The sequence below is a fragment of the Somniosus microcephalus genome, unplaced genomic scaffold, assembly GCF_052327205.1.
Source record: "Somniosus microcephalus isolate GS21.2 unplaced genomic scaffold, FLI_Smic_1.0 unresolved_chr1, whole genome shotgun sequence".
NCBI classification, from domain to species: Eukaryota; Metazoa; Chordata; class Chondrichthyes; order Squaliformes; family Somniosidae; genus Somniosus; species Somniosus microcephalus.
Genome location: NW_028225179.1, coordinates 7,400,800 through 7,424,241, shown reverse-complemented (window position 1 = coordinate 7,424,241; position 23,442 = coordinate 7,400,800). Strand labels below are relative to the sequence as shown.

Below are 23,442 nucleotides of genomic sequence, written 5' to 3'. Positions count from 1 at the left end.
AAATTCCTGGGAATATAGGCCTAGTCTCCTCAATCTCTCCTCATAGGACAATCCCCCCATCCCAGGAATCAGTCTGGTGAACCTTTGTTGCACTCCCTCTAAGGCAAGTATATCCTTCCTTAGGTAAGGAGACCAAAACTGTCCACAATACTCCAGGTGTGGTCTCACCAAGGCCCTATATAATTGAGGTAAGACTTCTTCACTCTTATACTCCAATCCTCTTGTAATAAAGACTAACGTACCATTTGTTTTCCTAATTGCTTGCTGCACCTGTGTGTTAAGATGAGAAATGATAAAGGCAAGAAGTCACTTGTGGGAGTGGTGTACAGGCCCCCTGACAGTAATCACACGGTAGGATGGAGTATAAAGGAAGAAATAATGGGAGTTGTCAGAAAGGTATGGCAATAATCATGGGGGATTTTAATCTACATATAGACTGGAAAAATCAGATGGGCAAAGGTAGCCTAGATGAGGAGTTCATAGAATGTTTTCGGGATAGTTTCTTAGAACAGCACGTTCTGGAGCAAACCAGAGAGCAGGCTATACATAGAAACATAGAAGATAGGAGCAGGAGTAGGCCATTTGGCCCCTCGAGCCCGCTCCGCCATTCAATTCGATCATGGCTGATCATCCAAATTCAGTACCCGGTCCCTGCTTTCTCCCCATACCCCTTGATCCCTTTAGCCTTAAGAAATATATCCAACTCCTTCTTGAATATATTTAATGAACTGGCCTCCACTGCCTTCTGTGGTAGAGAGTTCCACAGGTTCACCACTCTCTGGGTGAAGAAATTCCTCCTCATTTCTGTCCTAAATGGCCTAACTATCCTTAGACTGTGTCCCCAGGTTCTGGACTCCCCGACCATCGGGAACATCCTTCCTACATCTAGTCTGTCTAGTCCTGTCAGAATTTTATAAGTTTCAATGAGATCACCTCTCATTCTTCTAAACTCCAGCGAGTATAAGCCCAATCAACCCAATCTCTCCTCATACGTCATTCCTGCCATCCCAGGTATCAGCCTGGTGAATCTTCGCTGAACTCCCTCCATGGCAAGAACATCCTTCCTCAGATAAGGCGACCAAAACTGCACACAATACTCAAGATGTGGTCTCACCAAGGCCCTGTACAACTGCAGCAAGACATCCTTGTTCCTGTACTCAAACCCTCTTGCTACGAAGGCCAATATACCATTTGCCGCCTTAACCGCCTGCTGCACCTGCATGCTTACTTTCAGCGACTGGTGCACAAGGACACCCAGGTCTCGTTGCACTTCCCCTTCTCCCAATCTATTGCCATTTAGATAATAATCTGCCTTCCTGTTTTTGCCGCCAAAGTGGACAACCTCACATTTATCCACATTATATTGCATCTGCCATGTTTCTGCCCAATCACCCAACATGTCCAAATCATCCTGGAGTTTCTCGGCATCCTCCTCACAGCACACAGGCCCACCCAGCTTTGTGTCGTCTGCAAATTTGGAGATATTACATCTAGTTCCCTTGTCTAGATCATTAATAAATATTGTGAATAGCTGGGGTGCAAGGACCGATCCCTGCGGTACCCCACTAGTCATTGCCTGCCATTCAGAAAAAGACCCGTTTATTCCAACTCTTTGCTTTCTGTCTGCCAACCAGTTCTCTATCCAAGTCAATACCTTGCCCCCAATCCCATGTGCCTTAACTTTACACGCTAATCTCTTATGCGGGACCTTATCGAAGGCCTTCTGAAAGTCCAGATACACCACATCCACTGGTTCTCCCTTATCTATTTTACCAGTTATATCCTCAAAAAATTCCAGTAGATTAGTCAAGCACGATTTACCTTTTGTGAATCCATGTTGACTTTGTCCGATCCTGTCACTGTTTTCCAAGTGCTCTGCTATTACATCTTTTACAATGGACTCTAGCATTTTCCCCACTACCGATGTCAGGCTTACCGGTCTGTTATTCCCCGTTTTCTCTCTACCACCTTTTTTGAATAGTGCGGTAACATTAGCTACCCTCCAATCCATGGGAACTGTTCCAGAGTTTATCGAATTTTGGAAGATGACCAGTAATTCTGTCCCTCTAGTGCTACTTGTCTCTCCCAGTCCTCTCTTCACCTTGTTTCTCCTCTCTAATGTTTCATCCTGGTGCCCATCCCCCTGTCTAATTAATTTAAACCCTCCCCCACAGCACTAGTTAACCGTCCCATGAGGACATTGGTTCCAGCTCTGTTGAGGTGCAACCCGTCCACCTTGGACAGGTCCCTCCTGCCCCAGAACTGGTCCCTCCTGCCCCAGGAATCTGAAGTCCTGCAATATTTCTCTTTCAGGTACTTCTCCAATTCCCTTTTGAAAGCGGTGATTGAATCTGCCTCCACCACCCTTTCAGGCAGTGCATTCCAGATCCTAACCACTCGCTGCGTAAAAAAGTTTTTCCTCATGTCGCCTTTGGTTCTTTTGTCAATCACCTTAAATCTGTGTCCTCTGGTTCTCAACCCCTCTGCCAATGGGAACAGTTTCTCTCTATCTACTCTGTCCAGACCCCTCTTGATTTTGAACACCTCTATCAAATCTCCTCTCAATCTTCTCTGCTCCAAGGAGAACAACCCCAGCTTCTCCAGTCTATCAATGTAACTGAAGTCCCTCATCCCTGGAATCATTCTCGTAAATCTTTTCTGCACCCTCTCTAAGGCCTTCACATCCTTCCTAAAGTGCGGTGCCCAGAATTGGACACAATACTCCAGTTGAGGCTGAACTAGTGTTTTATAAAGGTTCATCATAATTTCACACTTTTGTACTCTATACCTCTATTCATGAAGCCCAGGTTTCCATCAGCTTTTTTAACTGCTTTCTCAACCTGCCCTGCCACCTTCAACGATTTGTGCATATATACATAAGAACATAGGGAATAGGAGCAGGAGTAGGCCAATCGGCCCCTCGAGCCTGCTCCGCCATTTAATAAGATCATGGCTGATCTGATCCTAACTGCCAATCTGCTATCACAGAACCATCGCCTGAATCTAACAGAATTAGACACACGAAATAGGAGCAGGATCAGGCTACACGGCCCCTGGGCCCGCTCCGCTACCCACAGGGCCATGACCGATCCGAACCTAGACTCATGTCCAAATTCCTGCCCGCTCCCCGTAACCCTTAATTCCCTTTACTTCTAGGAAACTGTCTATTTCTGTTTTAAATTTATGTAATGATGTAGCTTCTACAGCTTTTTGGGGCAGCATATTCCATGGACCTACCACCCTCTGAGTGAAGTAGTTCCTCCTCATCTCAGTTTTGAAAGAGCAGCCCCTTATTCTAAGACTATGCCCCCTAGATCTAGTTTCACCCATCATCGGGAACATCCTCCCCGCATCCACCCGATCCAACCCCTTCACAATCTTATATGTTTCAATAAGATCGCCTCTCATTCTTCTGAACTCCAATGAGTAGAGTCCCAATCTACTCAACCTCTCCTCATATGTCCATCCCCTCATCCCCGGGATTAACCGAGTGAACCTTCTTTGTACTGACTCGAGAGCAAGTATGTCTTTTCTTAAGTATGGACACCAAAACTCTATGCAGTATTCCAGGTGTGGTCTCACCAATACCTTGTACAACTGAAGCAATACCTCCCTATTTTTATATTCTATCCCCCTAGCAATGAAAGCCAACATTCCATTGGCCTTCTTAATCACTTGCTGCACCTGCATACTAACCTTTTGAGTTTCGTGCACCAGGACCCCCAGATCCCTTTGTACTTCAGAACTTTCCAGTTTCTTGCCATTAAGATAATAACTTGCTCTACGATTTTTCCTGCCAAAGTGCATAACCTCACACTTTCCAGTATTGTATTCCATCTGCCAAATCTCTGCCCACTTACTTAGCCTGTCTATGTCCCCTTGCAGATTTTTTATGTCCTCCTAACTCACTACTTTCCCTCCCATCTTAGTATCATCTGCAAACTTTGATATGTTACACTCGGTCCCCTCCTCCAAATCGTTAATATAGATTGTAAAGAGTTGGGGACCCAGCACTGACCCCTGCGGAACACCACTAGTTACTGATATACCCCCAGGTCTCTCTGTTCATGCACCCACTTTAGGATTGTACCCTTTAGTTTATATTTCCTCTCCTCATTCTTTCGACCAAAATGTATCACTTCACATTTTTCTGCATTAAATTTAATCTGCCACATGTCCGCCCATTCCACCAGCCTGTCCATGTCCACTTGAAGTCTATCACTATCTTCCTCACTGTTCACTATACTTCCAAGTTTTGTGTCATCTGCAAATTTTGAAATTGTGCCTTGTACACCCACATCCAAGTCTTTAATATATATCAAGAAAAGCAGTGGCCCTAGAACCGACCCCTGGGGAACACCACTGTGTACCTTCCTCCAGTCCGAAAAACAACCGTTCACCACTACTCTCTGTTTCCTGTCACTTAGCCAATTCCTTATCCATGCAGCCACTGTCCCTTTTATTCCATGGGCTTCAACTTTGCTGGTAAGCCTATTATGTGGCACTTTGTCCAACGCCTTTTGGAAATCCACGCACACCACGTCAACCGCATTGCCCTCATCAACCCTCTCTGTTACATCATCAAAAAACTCGATCAAGTTGGTTAAACACTATTTACCTTTAACAAATCTGTGCTGGCTTTCCTTAATTAATCCACACTTGTCCGAGTGATTGTTAATTTTGTCTCTGATTAATGTTTCTAAAAGTTTCCCCACTACCGAGGTTAAACTGACTGGCCTGTAGTTCCTGGGTTTTGTATCTGTCTTCACAGTAGAAGACACACAAAGCATACCAAAAATGGTGATCCAAGGGCCTAATGAGGGTGAGGAACATAAGAACATAAGAAGAAGGAGCAGGAGTAGGCCATTCGGCCCCTCGAGCCTGCTCCACCATTCAATGCGATCATGGCTGATCCGAATCTAGACTCACGTCCACTTCCCTGCCCACTCCCCGTAACCCCTAATTCCCTTATCAGCTAGGAAACTGTCTATCTCCGTTTTAAATTTATTTAATGTTGCAGCTTCCACAGCTCTGAGGTAGCAAGTTCCATAGATTTACTACCCTCTCAGTGAAGAAGTTTCTCCTCATCTCAGTTTTGAAAGGGCGCCCCTTATTCTAAGATTATGCCCCCTAGTTCTAGTCTCACCCATCAGTGGAAACATCCTCCCCGCATCCACCCGATCAAGCCCCCTCACAATCTTATATGTTTCGATAAGATCGCCTCTCATTCTTCTGAACTACAATGAGTAGAGGCCCAACCTACTCAACCTTTCCTCATATGACCACCCCCTCATCCCCGAGATTAACCGAGTGAACCTTCTTTGTACTGACTCGAGAGCAAGTATGTCTTTTCTTAAGTATGGACACCAAAACTGTATGCAGTATTCCAGGTGCGGTCTCACCAATACCTTGTATAACTGCAGCAATACCTCCCTGTTTTTATATTCCATCCCCCTAGCAATAAAAGCCAACATTCCATTGGCCTTCTTGATCACTTGCTGCACCTGCATACTAACCTTTTGAGTTTCGTGCACCAGGACCCCCAGATCCCTTTGTACTACAGTACTTTCCAGTTTCTTGCCATTAAGATAATAACTTGCTCTATGATTTTTCCTGCCAAAGTGCATAACCTCACACTTTCCAGTATTGTATTCAATCTGCCAAATCTCTGCCCACTTACTTAGCCTGTCTATGTCACTTTGCAGGTTTTTTATGTCCTCCTCACTCACTACTTTCCCTCCCATCTTTGTATCATCTGCAAACTTTGATATGCTACACTCGGTCCCCTCCTCCAAATCATTAATATAGATTGTAAAGAGTTGGTGACCCAGCACTGACCCCTGCGGAACACCACTAGTTACTGATTGCCAGTCTGAGAATGAACCATTTATCCCAACTCTCTGCTTTCTGTTAGAGAGCCAATTCTCCACCCACGCCAGAATATTACCCCCAATCCCGTGATTTTTTATCTTGAGCAATAATCTTTTGTGTGGCACCTTGTCAAATGCCTTTTGGAAGTCTAAATACACTACATCCACTGGTTCTCCTTTATCCACCCTATATGTTACTTCCTCAAAGAACTCAAGCAAATTTGTCAAACATGACTTCCCCTTCATGAAACCATGCTGAGTTTGTCCTATTAAATTATGTTTATGCAAATGTCCCGTTACTGTCTCCTTAATAATGGACTCTTAACAGTTTTCCAATCTGCCGGGACCTTTGCTGAATCCAGGGAGTTTTGGAAAATTATTACCAATGCATCCACAATCCCTACCGCCACTTCCCTCAAGACCCTAGGATGTAAGCCATCAGGTCCAGGGGATTTATCCGGCTTAAGTGCCATTATTTTACCAAGTACCACTTCCTTAGTGATTTTAATCGTATTTAGCTCCTCTCCCCCTAGAGCCCCCTGTTTGTCCAGTGTTGGGATATTCTTGGTGTCCTCTACCGTAAAGACTGATACAAAATATTTGTTCAGTGTTATTGCCATCTCCATGTTTCCCACCATTAATTTCCCAGTCTCATCCTCTACGGGATCAACATTTACTTTAGCCACCCTTTTTCTTTTTACATAATTTGGATATGTTGCACTCGGTCCCTTCCTCCAAATCGTTAATATAGATTGTAAAGAGTTGGGGTCCCAGCACTGACCCCTGCAGAACACCACCAGTTACTGATTGCCAACCCGAGAATGAACCATTTATCCCAACTCTCTGTTTTCTGTTAGATAGCCAATCTTCCACCCATGCCAGTAAATTACCCCCAATCCCGTGATTTTTTCATCTTGTGCAGTAATCTTTTGTGTGGCACCTTGTCAAATGCCTTTTGGAAGTCCAAATACACCACATCCACTGGTTCCCCTTTATCCACCCTGTTTGTTACATCCTCAAAGAATTCGAGCAAATTTGTCAAACATGACTTCCCCTTCATAAAACCATGCTGACTCTGTCCGATTAAATTATGCTTATCCAAATGTCCTGTTACTGCTTCCTTAATAATGGACTCCAACATTTTACCAACCACAGATGTTAGGCTAACTGGTCTATAGTTTCCAGCCTTTTGTCTACCTCCCTTTTTAAATAAGGGCGTTACATTAGCAGTTTTCCAATCTGCTGGGACCTTTCCTGAATCCAGGGAGCTTTGGAAAATTACCACCAATGCATCCACAATCCCCACCGCTACCTCTCTCAAGACCCTAGGATGTAAGCCATCAGGTCCAGGGGATTTATCCGCCTTAAGTCCCATTATCTTACCGAGTACCATTTCCTTAGTGATTTTAATCATGTTTAGCCCCTCCCCCCCATAACCCCCTGTTTGTCCAGTGTTGGGATATTTTTAGTGTCCTCTACTGTAAAGACTGATACAAAATATTTGTTCAGCGTTTCTGCCATCTCCATGTTCCCCACCACTAACTTCCCGGTCTCGTCCTCTAAGGGACCAACATTCACTTTAGCCACCCTTTTTCTTTTTATATAACTGTAGAAACTCTTGCTATCTGTTTTTATATTTTTTGCTAGTTTACTTTCATAATCTATCTTCCCTTTCTTAATTAATCTTTTAGTTATTCTTTGCTTGCTTTTAAATGCTTCCCAATCTTTTATCCTGCCACTAGATTTGGCTACTTTATATGCCCTTGTTTTCAGTCGGATACTATCCGTTATTACTTAGCCACGGATGGCTGTCTTTTCTTTTACGCCCCTTTTTCCTCAGTGGAATATATTTTTCTTGGAAGTTGTGAAATATCTCCTTGAATGTACACCACTGCTCATGTACCGTCTTACACTTTAATCTATTTTCCCAGTCCACTTTAGTCAACTCTGCTCTCATACCTTCATAGTCTCCTTTATTTAAGCTTAGTACGCTGGTTTGAGATCCAACTCTCTCACCCACCAACTGAATTTGGAATTCAACCATGTTATGGTCACTCATTCCAAGGGGATCCTTTACTAGGACATTTTTTATTAATCCTGTCTCATTACACAGGACCAGATCTAAGATTGCCTGCCCCCTGGTTGGTTCAGTAACATACTGCTCAAGGAACCCGTCCCTAAGGCACTCTAAGAACTCTTCCTCAAGGCTGCCCTGCCCAATTTGATTTGTCCAGTCAATATGAAAGTTAAAATCCCCCATGATTGTAGCTGTTCCCTTATTACAAGCCACAACTATTTCCTGATTTATACTCCGACCAACAGAGTTGCAACTGTTAGGAGGCCTATAGACTACGCCCACTAGTGACTTTTTCCCCTTATTATTCCTTATCTCTACCCAAACTGTTTCACTATCCTGATCCTTTGACCCAATATCATTTCTCACTATTGCAGTGATTCCATCCTTTATTAACATAGCCACCCCACCTCCCTTTCCTTCCTGTCTGTCCTTCCTAATAGTCAAATACCCCTGGATGTTTAGTTCCCAGTCATGGTCACCTTGCAGCCATGTTTCTGTATAATGACCACCAGATCATATCCATGTGTAATTATTTGTACCGTCAACTTGTCTATTTTGTTACGAATGCTGCGTGCATTCAGATAAAGAACTTTTAAATATGTTTTGTGACAATTTATTCCTGCTTTTACCCCCTTTACTACTTTACCTTTATTATCTTTATACATTCTGTCCCTTCCTGACACGCTCTGGTTTTTAATTCCCACACTGCTACCTTGCTCTATTGCCTTCTCCGCTGACATTTTTATTTTTTGCTCTCTTGAAACCTCCCCCCCACTAATTAGTTTAAAGCCCTCTCTACAGCCCTAGTTATTCGATTCGCCAGGATTCTAGTCCCAGCACTGGCAAGTGAAGTCCGTCCCAACGGAACAGCTCTCTCCTGTCCCAGTACTGGTGCCAGTGTCCCAAGAAGCAAAACCCATTTCTCCCACACCAGTCTTTGAACCACGCATTTAACTCTCTGATTTTATTTAGCCTAGCCAAATTTGCTTGTGGCTCAGGCAGTAATCCAGAGATTATTACCCTAGTGGTTCTGTTTTTTAATTTGGCCCCTAGCTGCTCATACTCCCTCAGCAGAACCTCTTTCCTTGTCCTATCTATGTCGTTGGTACCAACATGGACCATGGCAACTGGATCCTCCCCCTCCCACTCCAAGTTTCTCTCCAGCCCAGAGGAGATGTCCTTAACCCTGGCACCGGGCAGGCAACAAAGCCTTCGGGACTCTCGCTCTCGGCTGCAAAGAACCCTATCTATCCCCCTACCACTACAACATTTCTTTTTACTCCCCCTACTTGAATGGCCCCCCATTCCACGGTGCTGTGGCCAGGTTGCTCATCCTCCCCGCAGTCCCCGCTCCCGTCCCCACAGGGAGTAAGAACGTCGAACCTGTTGGACAAGAGCAAGGGCTGCGGCTCCTCCAACACTACCTCCTGGATCCCCGTACCTGCCTCACTCATAGTCACACCCTCCTGTCCCTGACCACGGACTACATCTGAATTTGTTCATCTAATTGGTGTGACTACTTCCTGGAACACAGAGTCCAGGTAACTCTCCCCCTCCCTGATGTGTCGCAGTGTTTGAAGCTCGGATTCCAGCTCATCAACACGGAGCCGGAGTTCCTCGAGCAGCCAACACTTACTGCAAATGTGATCACTGTGAACATCAATGGTGTCCACCAGCTCCCACATATTGCAGCAGAAACACATCACCTGCTCTGCCATTCTATGTAATTAATTAAATTTATTATTGTTATTTTTAAATGATCTATTTAAAGGCCCTGGTTTACAAACTGTCCCGCTACACCACAGAGACCTTAAAAACTATAAACCACAGAGTTAAAGTTTTAGAAAAGAGAGAAATACTCCCAACCAATCACTTACCTGCTTTGTGGTGACGTCACACCTCTATTACTTTTTACTTCTCTCCCTCTGAGATTGGAGATTAGTGAAACCTACCCACGCCTCGGGCTCACCTTTTATAGGTCGCTGCCGCTCGAACTGCTCCCGCCGCTCTGAGGCCTACCCACGCTCGGGCTCACCTTTTATAGGTCGCTGCCGCTCGGATTCCCGCCGCCGCTCTGAGGCCTACCCACGCTCGGGCTCACCTTTTATAGGTCGCTGCCGCTCGGATTCCCGCCGCCGCTCTGAGGCCTACCCACGCTCGGGCTCACCTTTTATAGGTCGCTGTCGCTCGGATTCCTGCCGCCGCCGCTCTGAGGCCTACCCACGCTCGGGCTTACCTTTTATAGGTCGCTGCCGCTCGAGTTCCCGCCGCTGCTGTGAGGCCTACCCACGCCTCGGGCTTACCTTTTATAGGCCACTGCCGCTCGAACTGCTCCTGCGGCCGCTCTGAGGCCTACCCACGCTCGGGCTTACCTTTTATAGGTCGCTGCCACTCGAGTTCCCGTTGCTGCCGCTCTGAGGCCTACCGACGCTCGGGCTTACCTTTTTATACTGCCGCCGCTCGAGTTCCCGCCGCTGCCGCACTCATCTCTCTCCTAAATGGCTTACCCCTTATCCTTAGACTTAGAGATAAGGGGGAATTACTTCACCCAGAGAGTGGTGAACCTGTGGAATTCTCTACCATAGAAGGCAGTTGAGGCCAATTCATTAAATATATTCAAGAAGGAGTTAGATATATTTCTTAAGGCTAAAGGGATCAAGGGGTATGGGGAGAAGGCAGCGACAGGGTACTGAATTTGGATGATCAGCCATGATCTCATTGAATGCCCGAGCAGGCTCGAGGGGCCGAATGGCCGACTCCTGTTCCTATCTTCTATGTTTCTTCTTTGTTTAATCTGAAGAACACATGAGACGGGGGGGAGGGAGTCCATTTAAATGGGGAGGGGGTGAGTGTCCCTTTAAATGGGGAGGGGGTGGGTGTCCCTTTAAATGTGGAGGCGGTGGGTGTCCCTTTAAATGTGGAGGGGGTGGGTGTCCCTTTAAATGTGGAGGGGTGGGTGTCCCTTTAAATGTGGAGGGGGTGGGTGTCCCTTTAAATGTGGAGGGGGTGGGTGTCCCTTTAAATGTGGAGGGGGTGGGTGTCCCTTTAGATGTGGAGGGGGTGGGTGTCCCTTTAAATGTGGAGGGGGTGGGTGTCCCTTTAAATGTGGAGGGGGTGGGTGTCCCTTTAAATGTGGAGAGGGTGGTGTCCCTTTAAATGTGGCGGCGGTGGGTGTCCCTTAAATGTGGAGAGGGTGGTGTCCCTTTAAATGTGGAGGGGGTGGGTGTCCCTTTAAATGTGGATGGGTGGGTGTCCCTTTAAATGTGGAGAGGGTGGTGTCCCTTTAAATGTGGAGGGGGTGGGTGTCCCTTTAAATGTGGAGAGGCGGGGCCGCGCATGCTCATTCGGCCCCACCACAAAACGAGGCTGCCAGTGCACCTGCGTGGGGCCTCCGGGGAGCAGACGGAAGGCCGGGCCCGGGGAAGAGGTGAAATCAGCGGCCGGGGTAAAGTAAAGTGTTTGGGGAATCGATTTAAATCGAGGTGAGGGGGGGAGCGGAGAGCGAGATTATAAAGTAAAATACGGGAAAACCAGACCTGAGAGTCCGGCGGGCGGGACCTCCGTGGACGCCGAACGGAGCGGATTGAGCCGCGCGGGGTGGCGGAGTGAGCCGGAGTAATGTGATTCTGATTGACGGGAGCGCTGACCAATAGCAAGAGGGCTGAGGTGGGAGGACTGACCTGGGCGGCCTGGTCCTCCAACCAATGGCGGTGCGGCAAGGGGGCGCGGCCTCCTCTCCAGCTCAGGTGCGCTGGGGCCGATTGTGACGCGCTGCCCCCAGGTGAGAGCAGCTCAGTCAGCACAGAGCTGGGGCTGGAATCTGGGACGGGCTGCAGGCAGCACAGAGCTGGGGCTGGAATCTGGGACGGGCCGCAGGCAGCGGGCCTGGCAAAGGGACAGAAGCCGGCACGGACGGGACCGACGTGGCCCAGTCCGGTTCCCTGCAGAAGACAAGGGGCTGCGGCCGCTCAATCCGCTCGGTGCCGGGTGGGTGCTGGGACGGTGCGGTTTGTATTTTCTTTTTATTTATCTCCCGCCCGCGCTTCTCTCTGCTATATATAAAAAACCCCTGATAAAACTCACTTTCCGCCGGTGATCCGGACTCTGGCGGTTGCCCGGGCCGACCCAGAATGCGGGGCCCTGCGCAGGCACGGTAGCGGCTCATACTCTGGAGCGGGGCCTGGCGGCGCATGCGGAGTAGGGGGAGGGGGCGGGGCCTGTTCTGACCCCGCGCTCCCCTTGGAGCAGTGCATGCGGGGGAGGGGGCGGGGCCTGTTCTGACCCCGCGCTCCCCTTGGAGCGGTGCATGCGGAGTAGGGGGAGGGGGGTGGGGCCTGTTCTGACCCCGCGCTCCCCTTGGAGCAGTGCATGCGGGGTAGGGGGAGGGGGCGGGGCCTGTTCTGACCCCGCGCTCCCCTTGGAGCGGTGCATGCGGAGTAGGGGGAGGGGGGCGGGGCCTGTTCTGACCCCGCGCTCCCCTTGGAGCGGTGCATGCGGGGTAGGGGCGGGGCCTGTTCTGACCCCGCGCTCCCCTTGGAGCGGTGCATGCGGAGTAGCGGGAGGGGGCGGGGCCTGTTCAGAGCCCGCGCTCACCTTGGAGCGGCACATGCGGAGTAGGGGGAGGGGGCGGGGCCTGTTCAGAGCCCGCGCTCACTTTGGAGCGGTGCATGCGGAGTAGGGGGAGGGGGCAGGGCCTGTTCAGAGCCCGCGCTCACCTTGGAGCGGCACATGCGGAGTAGGGGGAGGGGGCGGGGCCTGTTCTGACCCCGCGCTCCCCTTGGAGCGGTGCATGCAGAGTAGGGGGAGGGGGCGGGGCCTGTTCTGACCCCGCGCTCCCCTTGGAGCGGTGCATGCGGAGTAGGGGGAGGGGGCGGGGCCTGTTCAGAGCCCGCACTCAGCTTGGAGCGGTGCATGCGGAGTAGGGGGAGGTGGCGGGGCCTGTTCAGAGCCCGCGCTCACCTTGGAGCGCTGCATGCGGAGTAGGGGGAGGTGGCGGGGCCTGTTCAGAGCCCACGCTCACCTTGGAGCGGTGCATGCGGAGTAGGGGGAGGTGGCGGGGCCTGTTCAGAGCCCGCGCTCACCTTGGAGCGGTGCATGCGGAGTAGGGGGAGGGGGCGGGGCCTGTTCAGAGCCCGCGCTCACCTTGGAGCGGTGCATGCGGAGTAGGGGAGGGGCCGGGGCCTGTTCAGAGCCCACGCTCACCTTGGAGCGGTGCATGCGGAGTAGGGGAGGGGGCGGGGCCTGTTCAGAGCCCGCGCTCACCTTGGAGCGGTGCATGCGGAGTAGGGGGAGGGGGCGGGGCCTGTTCAGAGCCCGCGCTCACCTTGGAGCGCTGCATGCGGAGTAGGGGGAGGTGGCGGGGCCTGTTCAGAGCCCACGCTCACCTTGGAGCGGTGCATGCGGAGTAGGGGGAGGTGGCGGGGCCTGTTCAGAGCCCGCGCTCACCTTGGAGCGGTGCATGCGGAGTAGGGGGAGGGGGCGGGGCCTGTTCAGAGCCCGCGCTCACCTTGGAGCGGTGCATGCGGAGTAGGGGAGGGGCCGGGGCCTGTTCAGAGCCCACGCTCACCTTGGAGCGGTGCATGCGGAGTAGGGGAGGGGGCGGGGCCTGTTCAGAGCCCGCGCTCACCTTGGAGCGGTGCATGCGGAGTAGGGGGAGGGGGCGGGGCCTGTTCAGAGCCCGCGCTCACCTTGGAGCGGTGCATGCGGAGTAGGGGAGGGGGCGGGGCCTGTTCAGAGCCCGCGCTCACCTTGGAGCGGCGCATGCGGCTGAAGAAAAAGGGGCGTAAAAGAAAAGACAGCCATCCGTGGCTAAGTAAAGTAATAAAGGATAGTATCCGACTGAAAACAAGGGCATATAAAGTAGCCAAATCTAGTGGGAGGATAGAAGATTGGGAAGCATTTAAAAGCCAGCAAAGAATAACTAAAAGATTAATTAAGAAAGGGAAGATAGATTATGAAAGTAAACTAGCAAAAAATATAAAAACAGATAGCAAGAGTTTCTACAGTTATATAAAAAGAAAAAGGGTGGCTAAAGTGAATGTTGGTCCCTTAGAGGACGAGACCGGGAAATTAGTAGTGGGGAACATGGAGATGGCAAAAACGCTGAACAAATATTTTGTATCAGTCTTTACAGTAGAGAACACTAAAAATATCCCAACACTGCACAAACAGGGGGCTATAAGGGGGGAGGAGCTAAACACAATTAAAATCACTAAGGAGATGGTACTCGGTAAGGTAATGGGACTTAAGGCGGATAAATATCCTGGACCTGATGGCTTACATCCTAGGGTCTTGAGAGAGGTAGCGGTGGGGATTGCGGATGCATTAGTGGTAATTTTCCAAAACTCCCTGGATTCAGGCAAGGTCCCAGTAGATTGGAAAACTGCTAATGTAACGCCCTTATTTAAAAAGGGAGGTAGACAAAAGGCTGGAAACTATTGACCAGTTAGCCTAACATCTGTGGTTGGTAAAATGTTGGAGTCCATTATTAAGGAAGCAGTAACAGGACATTTGGATAAGCATAATTTAATCGGACAGAGTCAGCATGGTTTTATAAAGGGGAAGTCACGTTTGACAAATTTGTTCGAATTCTTTGAGGTTGTAACAAACAGGGTGGATAAAGGGGAACCAGTGGATGTGGTGTATTTGGACTTCCAAAAGGCATTTGACAAGGTGCCACACAAAAGACTACTGCACAAGATAAAAAATCACGGGATTGGGGGTAATATACTGGCATGGGTGGAAGATTGGCTATCTAACAGAAAACAGAGAGTTGGGATAAATGGTTCATTCTCGGGTTGGCAATCAGTAACTAGTGGTTTTCCGCAGGGGTCAGTGCTGGGTCCCCAACTCTTTACAATCTATATTAACGATTTGGAGGAGGGGACCGAGTGCAACATATCCAAGTTTGCTGACGATACAAAGATGGGAGGGAAAGCAGTGAGTGAGGAGGACATAAAAAACCTGCAAAAGGACATAGACAGGCTAAGTGAGTGGGCAGAAATTTGGCAGATGGAATATAATGTTGGAAAGTGTGAGGTTATGCACTTTGGCAGAAAAAATCAAAGAGCAAGTTATTATCTAAATGGAGAGAAACTGCAAAGTGCTACAGTACAAAGGGATCTGGGGGTCCTGGTGCATGAAACACAGAAGGTTAGTATGCAGGTACAGCAGGTGATCAGGAAGGCCAATGGAATCTTGGCTTTTATTGCAAGGGGGATGGAGTATAAAAGCAGGGAAGTCTTGCTTCAGTTATATAGGGTACTGGTGAGGCCACACCTGGAATACTGCGTACAGTTTTGGTTTCCATATTTAAGAAAAGATAAAGTTGCTCTCGAGGCAGTTCAGAGAAGGTTCACTCGGTTGATTCTGGAGATGAGGGGGTTAACTTATGAGGAAAGGTTGAGTAGGTTGGGCCTCTACTCATTGGAATTCAGAAGAATGAGAGGCGATCTTATCGAAACATATAAGATTATGAGGGGGCTTGATCGGGTGGATGCGGGGAGAATGTTTCCACTGATGGGTGAGACTAGAACTAGGGGGCATAATCTTAGAATAAGGGGCTGCTGTTTCAAAACTGAGATGAGGAGAAACTTCTTCACTCAGGGTGGTAAATCTATGGAATTTGCTACCTCAGAGAGCTGTGGAAGTTGCGACATTAAATAAATTTAAAACGGAGATAGACAGTTTCCTAACTGATAAGGGAATTAGGGGTTACGGGGAGCAGGCAGGGAAGTGGACGTGAGTTTAGGTTCGGATCAGCCATGATCCTATTGAATGGCGGAGCAGGCCCGAGATGCCATATGGCCTGCTCCTGCTCCTACTTCTTATGTTCTTATGTTCTTTTTCTCTTCACATATCTATAAAAGCTTTTACAGTCAGTTTTTATGTTCCCTGAAAGCTTACTCTCATATTCTATTTTCCCCTTCTTAATTAATCCCTTTGTCCTCCTTTGTTGAATCCTAAACTGCTCCCAATCCTCAGGTTTACTGCTTTTTCTGGCCAATTTATATGTCCTCTCCTTGGATCTTATGCTATCCCTAATTTCCCTTGTTAGCCACGGTTGAGTCACCTTTTTTGTTTTATTTTTATGCCAAACTGGGATGAACAAATTCTGTAGTTCATCCATGCGGTCTTTGAATGTTTGCCATTGCCTATCCACCGTCAACCCTTTGAGTGACATTCCCCAATCAATCCTACCCAACTCGCTCCTCAGACCATCGTAGTTTCCTTTATTTAAATTTAGGACCCTAGTCTCTGAGTCAACAACTTCATTCTCGATCTTAATGAAGAATTCGATCATATTATGATCACTCCGACCCGAGGGGCCTCTTCCAACAAGATTGCTAATGAATTCTTTCTCGTTACATAATACCCAGTCTTAGATGGCCTGCTCTCTGGTGGTTCCTCGACATATTGGTCCAGGAAACCATCCCGTAAACACTACAGGAATTCCTCCTCCACAGTAGAGGACATGAGAGGGCGGGAGGGAGTCCCTTTAAATGTGGAGGGGGTGGGTGTCCCTTTAAATGTGGAGGGGGTGGGTGTCCCTTTAAATGGGGAGCGGGTGGGTGTCCCTTTAAATGTGGAGAGGCGGGGCCGCGCATGCTCATTCGGCCCCATCACAAAACCAGGCTGCCAGTGCGCCTGCGCGGGTCCTCCGGCGAGCACACGGAAGGCCGGGCCCGGGAGGAGGCGGAATCAGCGGCCGGGTAAAGTGTTGGGGAATCGATTTAAATCGAGGTGAGGGGGAGCGGAGAGTGAGATTATAAAATAAAATATGAGAAAAACCAAACCTGAGAGGCGGACGGGCGGGACCTCCGCGGAAGCCGAACGGAGTGGATTGAGTCGTGCGGGGGGGTGGAGTGAGCCGGAGCAATGTGACTCTGACTGATGGGAGCTCGGACCAATAGGAAGAGGGCTGAGCGGGGAGGACTGAACTGGGCGGCCTGGTCCTCCAACCAATGGCGGCGCGGCTAGGCGGCGCGACCTTCCCTCCCTTGGCGCTGAGGCTGGGGCTCGATTGTGACGTCATCACAGGAAGAGACCATTCAGGTTGATGGAGGCCCGACTCGGGCCTGTGACTGACGGGAGCTTTCACCAATAGGACGAGGGCGGGCCCGGGTCCGCCAACCAATGACGGCGCGGCAAGGGGGCGGGGCCTCCTCTCCAGCTCAGGTGCGCTGGGTCCGATTGTGACGCGCGGTCCCCAGGTGAGAGCAGCTCAGTCAGCACAGAGCTGGGGCTGGAATCTGGGAGAGGGGCCGCAGGCAGCACAGAGCTGGGGCTTGAATCTGGGAGATGGGCCGCAGTCAGCACAGAGCTGGGGCTGGAATCTGGGAGAGGGGCCACAGGCAGCACAGAGCTGGGGCTGGAATATGGGAGAGGGGCCGCAGGCAGCACAGAGCTGGGGCTGGAATCTGGGAGAGGGGCCGCAGGCAGCACAGAGCTGGGGCTGGAATCTGGGAGAGGGGCCGCAGGCAGCACAGAGCTGGGGCTGGAATCTGGGAGAGGGGCCGCAGGCAGCACAGAGCTGGGGCTGGAATCTGGGAGAGGGGCCGCAGGCAGCACAGAGCTGGGGCTGGAATCTGGGAGAGGGGCCGCAGGCAGCGGGCCTGGCAAAGGGGCACAAGCTTCTTTCAAATGCAAAATTGTTTCCTACAGACAGCCTGGGTCACTCTGCAAGAAAAACTGTTTAACAATTCATCATAACTCCCCTGCTTTAGGAGAGGCGTAGAGTGCAAAAGCAAGGAAGTTATGATGAAACTGTGTAAAAGACTGGAGTCAGCTGTGGCTCAGTGGATAGCAGAGTCAGAAGGTTGTGGGTTCAAGTCCCGCTCCAGGGACTTGCGCATATAAAGCGAGGCTGACACTCCAGTGCGGTGCTGAGGGAGCGGCGTACTGTCGGAGGGGCAGTGCTGAGGGAGTGCTGCACTGTCGGAGGGGCGGTACTCAGGGAGCGCCGCACTGTCGGAGGGGCAGTGCTAAGGGAGCGCCGCACTGTCGGAGGGGCAGTGCTGAGGGAGCGACGCACTGTCGGAGGGGCAGTACTGAGGGAGCGCCACACTGTCGGAGGGGCAGTACTGAGGGAGTGCTGCACTGTCGGTGGACAGTACTGAGGGAGCGCTGCACTGTCGGAGGGGCAGTACTGAGGGAGCACTGCACTGTCGGAGGGGCTGTACTGAAGGAGTGCTGCACTGTCGGAGGGGCAGCACTGAGGGAGCGCCGCACTGTCAGAGGGCCGTCTTTCGGAAGACACGTTCAGGTGGACATAAAAGATCCTATTATTTCAAAGAAGGGCATGAAAGTTATCCCCGGTGTCCTGGCCATTATTTATCATGCAAATTGGCTGCAGTGTTTCCCACATTACAACAGCGACTACACTTAAAAAAGTACTTCATTGACTGTAAAACTTGATCGTGAGAGGTGCTGTATAAATGCCAGTCTTTCTTTATTTTCTCTCCTGTATTTACATTAATTACTTATATAAACCTCTTTTACTGTCTCTTACAAGGGGAGGAATTACAGACGGGCAGCTTAACGCAAACTTCACACGAAGATCTGACGGAGTCACTTGATTCATCAGGACCTGAAAATCATCGACATATGGAAGCGGAAAGCAGTAATCAGAATGCGGGCAAACTGCACACGTGTCTTGTGTGTGGACGTGGATTCAACCGAAGGTGCAGCCTGGGGAGGCACAAGTGTAACCAAAGCGAGGAGAATCCTTGCAAATGTCGGGAATGCGGGATAGGATTCAGTTGCCTTTCCAAGCTGGAGACTCATCAACGCAGTCACTCTGTGAAATGGCCTTTCACCTGCTCTGTGTGCGGGAAGGGATTCACTGCACAATCCCCTCTGCTGAGACACCGGCGAGTTCACACCGGGGAGAGGCCGTTCACCTGCTCAGTGTGCGGGAAGGGATTCACTACACAATCCGATCTGCTGAGACACCGGCGAGTTCACACCGGGGAGAAGCCGTTTGCCTGCTCTCACTGTGAGAAGAGGTTTAACCAGTCTTGCCAACTGTTGATACACGAGCGTGTTCACACTGGGGAGAGGCCGTTCACCTGTTCCGTGTGTGGGAAGGGATTCACTCTCTCCTCCACCCTGCTGATACACCAGCTGGTTCACACTGACGAGTGGCTGTTCTCCTGCTCCGAGTGCGGGAAAGGATTCAATTGTCGCTCCTCTCTGCGGCTGCACCAGCGAGTTCACACTGACGAGAGGCCGTTCTCCTGCTCCGAGTGCGGGAAAGGATACACTCATCCCTCCTCTCTGCGGCTGCACCAGCGAGTTCACACTGACGAAAGGCCGTTCATCTGCTCAGAGTGCGGGAAAAGATTCAATCGTCCCTCCACTCTGTGGAAACACCAGCTGGTTCACACTGACGAGAGGCCGTTCTCCTGCTCCGAGTGCGGGAAAGGATTCACTCGTCTCACCTCTCTGCGGGAGCACCAGCTGGTTCACACTGACGAGAGGCCGTTCATCTGCTCCGAGTGCGGGAAAGGATACACTCGTCTCACCTCTCTGCGGGAACACCAGCGGGTTCACACTGACGAGAGGCCGTTTAAATGTTCCGACTGCGACAAGAGTTTCAAATGCTCCAAGGGCCTGAAGAAGCATCGACGCATCCACACCGGGGAGAGGCCATTCAGCTGCTCTCACTGCGGGAAGAGGTTTGGTCAGTCATCGCACCTGGTGAGACACCAGCGACTGCACACCGGGGAGAGGCCGTTCCCCTGCTCAGTGTGTGAAAAGGAATTCACCAGTTCATCTGACCTGCTGAGACACCAGCGAGTTCACACCTGAGCGTACTGGTCCCATTCTGCTGTTAATCACATGACGGACTGTTCTGTGTTAATAATGGCAATTACGGGGTTGGGGGGGTGGGGGGCGGTTTGAAGATGCTGATAACCCCAGTAACTAGGCTGGAGTTTAAGAGGGGTCAGCCTCAGCTCAGTGGGTGACACTCTCACCTCTAGAGTCAGAAGGTCGTGGGTTTGAGTCCCACTCTGGAGACTTGAGACACTCCAGGGCAGTACTGAGGGAGAGCTGCTCTGTCAGCGGTGACATCTTTCGGATACGACGTTAAACCATCTCGGGGGCGTAAAAGATCCCGTGGCCGTCATTTTGAAAAACGGGAGAAAGGATCTCGACTCGGAAGATCAGGAAGTAGAATAAGGAGCTAAGGAATAACAAGGGGCAGAAAACACTGGTAGGAGTAGTATATAGGCCCCCTAACCATAGCTAAACCGTTGGACAGAATATTAATCAAGAAATAGCAGGAGCTTGCAACAAAAATAATGCAATAATCTTGGGGGACTTTAATCTTCATATAGAATGGACAAATCAAATTGGCAAAGGTAGTCTGGAGGATGAGTTCACGGGATGCATTTGGGACAGTTTCCTAAAACAATATGTCATGGAACCAACCAGGAAACAGGCTATTTTAGATCATGTGTTGTGTAATGAGACAGGGTTAATTAGCAATCTCATAGTAAGGGATCCTCTGGGGCAGAGTGATCATAATATGATAGAATTTTACGTTAATTTTGAGAGGCACTTGCCTCAGTCCAAAACTAGAGTCTTAAACTTAAAGCCTATTGCATAGGTATGAGGGGCGAGTTGGCTAAGGTAGATTGGAAAAATAGATTAAAAGATATGGCGGTAGATAAGCAGTGGCTAGCATTTAAAGAAATATTTCATAATTCTCAACAAAAATACATTCCATTGAGTAACAAAAACTCCACAGGAAAAGTGATTCAACCGTGGCTAACTAAAGAAGTTAAGGATAGCATTAGATTGAAAGAAGAAGCTTATAATGTTGCAAAGAATAATAGTAAGCCTGAGGATTGGGAGAGTTTCAGAAACCAGTAAAGGTTGACCAAAAAATTGATAAAAAGGGAAAAAATAGAATGAGAGGAAAATAGTAAGAAATATAAAAGCAGATTGTAAGAGTTCCTACAAGTATGTAAAAAGGAAAAGAGTAGCAAAAGTAAACGTTGGTCCCTTTCCTACATTGCAACAGTGACTCCACTTCAAAAAAAAGCACTTAATTGGCTGTAAAGTGCTTTGAGAAGCCCGGTGGTCGTGAAAGGCACTATATAAATGCAGGGAAGCAGCTGGCCTCTGTATGATTGAGAGCTGACCATGTGGGGAATTGGTCACAAGAACCTATCTCCTCCTCATCATTGTCCTCCCTCTAGCCCCCCATTCACACCAGCTGCTACCTTATCTCACTGTACTTTGAGTTGTATGTCACGATGCTGATGAAAAGGAATAAAGCTGCCCATGTAAGTCCTGTACGTAATAGTAAGACCAACAGGCTGGAGTGTGTAGTCAGGATCTGTCTTATCTCAGGGTTGAGAAGATATCAATAAACAGCTCAAACCTGTTTTTCTGTGTTGTCATCTCAATCCCTCACTATGTTACTGCTTTGTACCACAGTGCAGCCCCTGTACTTTCCAACATACGTACACATGTACAGAGCTGCGAGAACACTGAATGTGGTGTGTAATGAATGGCCGAACAGGCGGCTGAAGGTAAGATGGGCAGAGTAGTGTACGGTATGTGTCAAACCTGGGGACTGGGTGGTTGGACCGTGTGTCATCTACTGCCCCTGGATATTCCTCATTTGACTTGTGCTGGTCAGATTCATTTTTGTAATTGAGAAAACCTGCCAAACATTGTTTTTAACATTGCAGACCCTTCAGTACAAGGCAGGCGTGCGTATACTGGCTCTGCATATTCCGGAACATGAACCCATCTATCGTAGAGGTAAAACAGCTTATCTCCCGCTGTGAATTCAAATATTTTACTGGAATGATTGATCAGATATTTGAAGCTGTTGGTTCACAGGTAATAGATTCTGCTTGGACTGTGTTGTAATAGGTTTAGCCTATGTTTCTATAGGGACAGGGTACTGAGTTTGGATGATCAGCCATGATCTCATTGAATGGCGGAGCAGGCTCGAGGGGCCGAATGGCCTACTCCTGCTCCTATCTTCTATGTTTCTATGTTAGAGGCTGAGGCAGCAGAAATTATTATGAGGAATAAGAAAATAGCAGAAACATTAAAAAAATGTCTTCGCAGTAGAAGACACAAAAAGCATACCAAAAATGGTGGGGAACCAAGGGTGTAATGAGGGTGAGGAACTTAACGTCATTAATATAAGTAGAGAAAAGGTACTAGGAAAACTAATGGGACTAAAAGCCGACAAATCCCCTGGACCTGACGGCCTACATCCTAGGGTTGTAAAAGAGGTGGCTGAAGAGATAGTGGATGCATTGGTTTTGATCTTCCAAAATTCCCTAGATTGTAGAATGGTCCCAGCGGATTGGAAGGTCGCAAATGTAACACCGCTATTCAAGAAAGGAGGGAGAGGAAAAACAGGGAACTACAGGCCAGTTAGCTTGACATCAGTGTAGGATAGGGTGCACCTGTAGGATTTAGTAAACATTATTAAGATTCGATAACCATTCTAATATAACTATAATATGTGAAATTGTATGTTAAGATCCTAAAAGCCTGTATAAAATGGAGAATGGCTGAGAGCAAAGCAGGATGGGATTATACGAACCTGACTAAAAACCTCTGTTTAAAATTACTGAAGTAATGGAATGTTGTGCTAAGTTTATGGAGACGAATTCAACAATATTATGCTTAAAGAGATAAAAACTAGAGAGATAGATAAGAGTTGGAGACGTCCTTCATTGGTCCAGCTATCGGATGGACCGACTGGTTTGTCAACATTCTAGGAAGTGTTCTGTGAAAAGTGAAGATCTGAGATAAGGGTACTTTGTTATGCATGGAGAAAAAGTCAGAAGGATCAAACAAGGTCATAAGATGGGTAACGAGGGGAACAAGACTTTTTACCAGGTGTTAGTGGGTTAATTACTGCCACGTAGGCAAAACGAGAGGGAAAAGGGTATAAAGATACAGGTTTTGAACATCGAAAGCGCGCACCGTGTAACCAGAGATTGATAGGAGCTTCGGTCAACAGAACACAGCAAGATCCCAAGGAAGCATGCATGGGTCAACGGAACACAGCAAGATACATCAGGAGACTTGCGCCGCGGACACTCGGAAGGAACGCCGGGGTTTGAACGAACAGACTGTGACTATCTTCTTGTTAAGTACTACTTCTTTGTACCGGATGTTTAATGCTTAATAAACCTGTTTTATTGATACACATTATACCTGTACCCAGAGTGGTTTGTGTAGTCACGGACTGTTTTACTGATACACAATGTACCTGTACCCAGAGTGGTTTGTGTAGTCACGGACTGTTTTACTGATACACAATATACCTGGACCCAGAGTGGTTTGTGTAGTCACGGACTGTTTTACTGATACACAATATACCTGGACCCAGAGTGGTTTGTGTAGTCACGGACTGTTTTACTGATACACAATGTACCTGTACCCAGAGTGGTTTGTGTAGTCACGGACTGTTTTACTGATACACAATATACCTGGACCCAGAGTGGTTTG

The 23,442-nt window shown here is 49.0% G+C and overlaps 1 protein-coding gene across 2 annotated transcripts in view; it reads left to right on the top strand.

Annotated features, from left to right (window-relative positions):
* LOC147093374 (uncharacterized) overlaps window positions 1–23,129 on the top strand; it is a 28,095-nt gene extending 4,966 nt beyond the window's left edge. For both annotated transcript variants that reach the window (XM_085974295.1, XM_085974296.1), the window contains one exon: window positions 18,461–23,129. In XM_085974295.1, the coding sequence (XP_085830421.1) occupies window positions 18,461–19,758 (1,298 nt within the window). In that variant the 3' untranslated portion in view covers window positions 19,759–23,129. The remainder of the gene's footprint in view (window positions 1–18,460) is intronic.
* Window positions 23,130–23,442: the final 313 nt, after the last annotated feature.